The sequence below is a fragment of the Arvicanthis niloticus genome, chromosome 30 (genome assembly GCF_011762505.2).
Source record: "Arvicanthis niloticus isolate mArvNil1 chromosome 30, mArvNil1.pat.X, whole genome shotgun sequence".
NCBI lineage: Eukaryota > Metazoa > Chordata > Mammalia > Rodentia > Muridae > Arvicanthis > Arvicanthis niloticus.
This window is the reverse complement of record NC_133438.1, coordinates 1,849,397-1,856,369: the sequence shown is the minus strand read 5'-3', so window position 1 is coordinate 1,856,369 and position 6,973 is coordinate 1,849,397. Positions and strand designations below refer to the sequence as shown.

Here is a 6,973-nt window from a genome sequence, read left to right as displayed (position 1 = left end):
ATAAAACTTCCCATGGGTCTATGGGGATCAACCCTATTCAAACAATCATAGGAACCTATTCTCTCTCTCTGTCTCTCTCTCTGTCTCTCTGTCTCTCTCTCTCTCTGTCTCTCTCTCTCTCTCTCTCTCTCTCTCTCTCACACACACACACACACACACACACACACAGAGGCGGGGGGGGGGGGAGAAACAGTCACACAATTACCTTTGTTGGTTAAAGAATGATTCAAACACTCTTGTATAATAAAAGAGCTAACATGGTAGTAAGAAAGTCAAGCTTAGCCTTGTGCCTGCTGTAACAGTAACTGAGTTCACATGTGCAGCTGCCCTACTGTGCACAAAAACACTGTTGTTTCCCTAACTTCATCTACCACCTCTAGCTCTCACACTCTTTCAACCCTTTTTCTGCAATGATTCCAGAACATTTTGAGGAAGGAGGTGTAGAGACATCCTGTTTATGGGTAAGAATCATTATGCAATCTCTTTTTCTCTATCCTTTAATATTTATCGGTCTTTGGGTTAATCACCATCTACTGCAAGAAGTGTAACTGAAGAGGACTGAGAGATGCATTAATCTGTAGATATAGCAAGTTGTTAGGAGTCAGTTTAATATTATGTTGGTTTAGCAGAGTAAAAGTAATACGTTCTCTCTTATGATCTTTGATATGTTTAGCCATGGGTTGTTAGCTCAATAATGGTGGTAGGTATGAGTTCAAGCTTCTAGAGCAGGAATTGAAACCAAGCAGAAGGTGGTTGGTTGTTCCCATGGGGTTTATGCCACTATTACACCAGTGGACACGGCCTGCCAGGGCAGGCATTGTTGCAGTGCACATGGTTACTGCTGTGTATGTCTGATGATTACTTTGCTCCTCCAACAGTAAAAATAGAACTCCTTGCACTGTGAAAGTTATCAATTAGGGATGAAACTCCAAGTCTGTACCAGGTTTGTTCTCTGTCACATTCTAGAGGGTAACCAGGACCAATGGCAATACCAAGTCCAACTGTTTTCTAACTAGGAAAAATTCTAATTGCAAATCCTCGAAGATTTTTGTTGGTGGTGATTATGGTGGGAGTAGTTTGTTTTTAAATGTTTTGTTTTGTTTTGTTGTCTTAATTTCCTTGGTCTCACAAAGTAGCCTAGAGTTGTTTCAGGTTCACTATCTTCTTTATACATGCCTCAGATTCACAGAAATCCTCCTGTCTCAGCATGCAGAGTGAAAGAATTATTGTCTTGAAACATTATTAGAGACAACATTCTGGTTTTTGGTTTGTTTTGGTTTTTTGTTGTTGGTGGTGATGGTGGTGGTTTTTGTTTTTGTTTTGTTTGTTTGTTTGTTTTTCAAGACAGGGTTTCTCTGTGTAGTCCTGGCTGTCCTGGAACTCACTCTGTAGACCAGGCTGGCCTCAAACTCAGAAATCTGCCTGCCTCTGCCTCCCAAGTACTGGAATTAAAGGCGTGCGCCACCACCGCCCGGCTAGAGACAACATTCTACTGTTTCAACAAATTCTTCTCTAAATGATACTCACCTTACATAGACTTCTACTATCTAGGAAATTGTGGAACTGATTAATCTCAACAACTTATCCAATTCTTTCATATAATGCAACTATACATGGGTTTCAGTTTGCCCTCCCACTCCAAAAAAATAAGCCATATAAATTAGTGAAAAGAAGTGGAAGAAGAAAAAGGTACTTCAGCAGACTTAGATATGAGAATTACTTAATTCTTAAAAATCATGGTAGGAAACCTTTCAATTTTATACTGAATAAAATTGTTCATTATCGAGGATTTCAATATACTTGGACATTGTTTAAGGTCTTATCTCTTTTAGAGGAATAGAAATGTTTTTTTCTTCTCTGTGTTATGAATTTTTTCTCATGAATATGCAATACTGAAATTCTAAGCATTTATGACTCACCTAAGTTATAAAACTATGGACCCCATGCTTCATAATATTGTAAGACATGGGGAATCAGCCTGAGTTGACAGCCTCCCACAACTGCATTATTTGCCACCATCTTCCAGGAAGCATTGTAATGTCTATGTCACAGCAATGTGAAGAGACAAAAGAAGTCTTCAGGATTTATCTCCCATTGAATGAATATGCTCTGGCCATTAGAATGACCTATATGATTTTAATCAGTGTAACTTAGAAGCTATTAAATTACTTATCCTTGTTAATTTTCACATTTTTCTAATGAAAAACAACAAAAGCAACTTAATTTTGGAGGGGCTTAATTTAGCTTGAAGTTTGAGGGTGTGGTCCATCATGGCATGAAAGTCATGGAATCAGGAGACTGAGGCAGTAGCAGATCACTTTGCATCTATAGTCAGAGAACAGAGACAGATGCATGCTGGTTCTCAATTTTCTTCATTTCATCCAGCCCAGGACTCTTAACCAATGGATTAATTGCTATGCTGAATTAGATTGGGTCCTCCTACCTCCATTAACTCAACTTAGATGCTTTCTCAAAGACATCTCCATGTTTGTTTTTTAGCTGATTTTAGATCTTGACAAGTAGCCTATGAGCATTAACCATCATGTTACCAAATATATGCACAAAGAATGAAGGAACAGATGGATATATTCATGAGGAGGATCAACAGAATGTGTGACACATTGAGAGATTTTTACAAGTATTCTTCTATGGGAGTAAAAAGAGAGTGTGAAGGCAAAGTTGGTAACACTCATGAGTACAATGAAACAAAATATGGAGGAATGTCTGTAGAAATGGAGAAGTTGCTGTCCTCACCTGTGCATTGTCTCAGACGGTCATACAGAGTAAGAGAGTGCAAGCAGCTGGGTAGTAGATGACAATGGTACACTGCATGATTGGGCTGACTAGAGGTGTCTCTGGCTTCAAATGGAACTCTAAGAAAAACAATAATCAATGCTAATAGGTATTGATTCTTCCTCCCATAGGGGAATCTGTAAGTGGAACTACCAGCCCAGAAAAAGAGATCAGAAACAAAACATACGTTGATACATGCACAGAAGCAGAGCAGTTGACCACACAAATATGTTACTCTCATATGCCAGAGATCCTGCATTTTATTTGCTCTGCTTTTCTACTGTTCAGTTGAAGCAGTGAGACAAGGCTCTGATGTGTGCCTACATAGAAGTTCATACCTCAAGACCTGCTTGGCTATCTGAAGGCATAAGAAATACTTTGATACATGATAACCCCTAATTTCAGAGTATTTTGAATGAAAACAAAGAGATGTCTTAGTATCATGAAATGTTTTTAGCCAGCATCATGCTAGCTATAACAGATAACAATACTTAATTTACAGAGCCATTGACTTGCTTGATAACAACTGGTCATGGGTGAGTCTAATGTCTGATAATGGATGAAAGTCTATTTGAATTTATCATAACACACAAGTGACCATTATAAATATACTTCTGCTACAGCAGTGGAAAGGATTCTTGGGAGTGGACTGGTTATTACTGATAAGGATGAAGGGAAAAAATGTGGGAAAGCATGTGTCTAAGAATGTAAATATATTTATTATCCACAGCCTTGGATTGTTAAAAACCACAGTATAGATAACAAGTATGAAGGACATTGAGTAGGAGAGGACAAAAATGCACACAAGGATCAAGATGGTTTTTGTGGCTCTGTCTTCAGGGGAGACTCTGAGGGAGTGCTGAGCACCGTGAATGTACTGAAGTTGACTCTTGTGCCTATAAAGAATGCTCACCATGGAGACACTGGCCCAGACCATGAGACTCAAACACAGACCATCAGCGAAACAAACAAAGAACAAATGTAGTCCAGTAACACTATTGCCAAAAGCAAATGCTGAACAGTACCCTAAATTGATTTTCCTGGTGAAATTTTTTATAGTATTTGGTCCAATCACATCTATAGCTGTCTTGATATTTAAAAGCAGATGCAGAAGCCAGCTTACAGAGCAGAACTGAATCATGTATTTGGAGACGGAGTGTGTAAGTGTCATCAGCCTGGAGTGGCTGAGGCTGATTGTGATTGCTTGGAAGCAACTCAAGAGGGAGGTGCAGTGCAGGGAAACACCCCGGGACACTCGATTGCTGTACAGAGTAAGTTTACATAAGAGGTCATCCAGGAGATACTGCAACCCCAGCTGAACCATTATGTGAGGTGTCACTCTTGAGATAATAACCAAGGAATTGGCTAAAGTCAGATGCTTTAAAATCTGGTCTTTGGGCATCAAACATTTTCCAGTGACTACAGATGTGACATAATGAAGGAAAACTGACCAGTTGCCAAGGATCCCCACAGCTGCTTGAGAAAAGAATAAAATCCCCATTGGCAAGTTCTCAGGAATCATGTTCTTTTTACCTGAAGTAAACAAATTTAACCACATCAATACACCCAGAAAGAAATCGTTTGAATGTGCATTCATTTATCATAGCCTAAATTGTATCAATGTCTCATCAGGACAAATGTCTATCTTATAGCAGGTTACCCAAACAAACAAGATAAAGCACCATATTCAAATACATTTTGGGTCATCAAATGTGGGAGCAAGGCAAAGATGTAAACTTCAAATCATGGTTTTTACACTTTCTATACAGTTTTATAGTCTTCAAGTTTCTTCTACTGTTTTTTTTTTCTAAATGAATGTCCAATAGATATTTCTAACTTTTCTGAAAGAAGTTGGTGTATTAATACGAACAGTAGACTTGATCCACTCCTGTAATCCAGCTACTAAAACACACAAAAAAGTGGAAATTAAAAAGTATATCCAGAGACAGAAAAACTTGTGAGCAAAGGTAATGGAAAGAATAAATATAAGTAAAGAAACAGGCTGAGACAAATCAGAAAAAAATAGTATTTCTTAACAATTGAATTAACAAAAATGCCTACTAGCATTTTCTTATTTAAAAAATACAGTCATTTATGTTCATATTTCCCTAATTTAAAATGAGAGAAGAGTTTTTCTGTCTATGACTCTCTAATGTCTTTTGAGCTGACAAAGAATATGAAGTTTATAAGTAAGTGTGGTTCACCCAGCTAGAAAAAGTTAGTGAAATCCCAGTGTCAATAGACAATACGTGTCTCTTTGAATGCAGAGTCTCGCCAATAAATATTTATTGCAATGACATGCTACTGCACATTATGTTAGTCTTGCTGCAAGGTGAAGAAATGATAAGAAATGTTAGCAAGACAGATCTAACAGTCAGTTAAAAGACAAAGTGACTAACTGTATCCAAAGGTTCAAAACTGTATCAATGCTTGCACAACTCTGACTTTGAGAAAGCAACAACAAAATAAAAGAGATCAAATGGAGAATAAAAGGATGGAGTGAGAAGGCTATAGAGAGACTATGAGAGTCAGTACGTGTCATGCTAACACCTTCGAGAAAGAAAGGCCAATCCAAGATCGTCTCCTTAACCACGTAAGAAACATTTTTATCCTGAGCCAACAGGTGTTATTCTTTGACAGGGTTCCAAGAAGGAAAGTCTAGGGAATAAGACATTTAAAAAGGAGAGGACAAGTGACCTTAGGAGATCATGTGTAAGCTATGTCTTATGCCAAGCAAGCTTATAAAGAAGTAGAGAGGCAGGAGAAGAAAACATTCTGAAAGAAGCTATTGGAATTAGTAGGCATTTCAGAGGCAGTTAGAAACCTAGTACAATGTAAATTCCATGGAACCATGAGAGTAACTTTACCAAAGAATTTTAGTATTGGGTAACAGAGATCCTAAATTCACTATCTCCTGTAACTAGGCAAGGTCTGATTGGGAAAACAACCCAGCCACAAAACCTTCAACTTACAGTTTGTCCTCTCTGCAGAGTGCTGGAACAGGAGTCAATCAGAATTGTCATCAAAGAGACTTCATATAGAAGCTTATGGGAGCAGATGCAGAGTTCCACAACCCAATATTAGGCAGAGCTTAGGGAGTCCTGCAGAGGAAAGGCAGGAAGGATCAGAGGAACAGAGGAACTAGATCAGTCAAAGATATACCATGAGAACAGGGCTCTCAAAATCAACTTACTGGGACTCATGGGAACTTGAGAAATCAGGGAGCCTATAGGCATCTGACCTAGACACTCTATATGTTAGAGATGAGTAGGCTGGTGTTCTCATGGAAATCCTAATAGTGGAAGCAGAGACTCTTGCTGATTGTTTTGACTTCTTGTGGGACCCTTTTCTTCTTATTGAGTTGCTTTATCCAGCCTTTGATCTGATCATATATACCTGGTCTTGTTGTAGGTTCTCATGCCCTTTTTGATTGGTATCCTAGGGAGGCCTGCTCTTTTCTGAGGAGAGGGGGAAGGCTGAGGTGGGAGGGAGACTAAACTTTGTTTGTGATAAAATATGTAATTTATTTATTTATTTATTTATTTATTTATTTATAAAACAGCTCACCATCAAATATTAGACTCATTTGTAAGAGGTCAATAAGTAAAAAGTACTGAAGTAAGCAGATAGTATAAAGATATTCCCATAAGCAAATAGAAGTTGGTAACAGTGGAGTTAATAATGAAATTCATCAAAGAATTATGATTATTGAACTGGGGAAAATCTATACAGACCACTAACTAGACTAAAAGGCTGACATGTAATGAGTTGTTAAAGAGATTCCTCTGTGGATATTAGTTTACTCCTAGCATACATGCATTCCTGATGAATAACGATATATAAAGAGCCTGAATGCCCTACGAAAATAGCATACAACCTGAATGTTCCTTTACCTCCAAAGGATGTAAAAGCACTCTCTCTACGTCATCAAACAGTCAAAGGAGTCCTCTTCTTGAACTTCAGGAACCTTGATCCTAGAGAACAGGAATTTTCAAAGTTGATATGTTATTACACAGTGTAAATGCAAATGAACCCATGCCGTATGTCTCAGTCTCATTTTGAACAACAAACTTACTTAGATTTAAAATTTATCTAAAAATAACTACAGCACTTTATATGCTCTTTTCAGGGGAGAAAAGGGACAAAGTCAGCAAGAAGCTTATCAAGCTAAGTCGCACAA

The 6,973-nt window shown here is 38.0% G+C and overlaps 1 protein-coding gene across 1 annotated transcript; it reads right to left on the bottom strand.

Annotated features, from left to right (window-relative positions):
- Positions 1-3,373: 3,373 nt before the first annotated feature.
- On the bottom strand, positions 3,374-4,351 carry LOC143440745 (vomeronasal type-1 receptor 4-like). The gene has a single exon (XM_076927526.1). It carries the CDS (start codon positions 4,349-4,351, stop codon positions 3,374-3,376), a length of 978 nt encoding a protein of 325 aa, XP_076783641.1.
- Positions 4,352-6,973: the final 2,622 nt, after the last annotated feature.

Coding starts and splice junctions, on each gene's coding strand:
- LOC143440745 (XM_076927526.1), bottom strand. CDS start 4,351: ATGTGGTTAAATTTGTTTACTTCAGGTAAAAAGAACATGATTCCTGAG.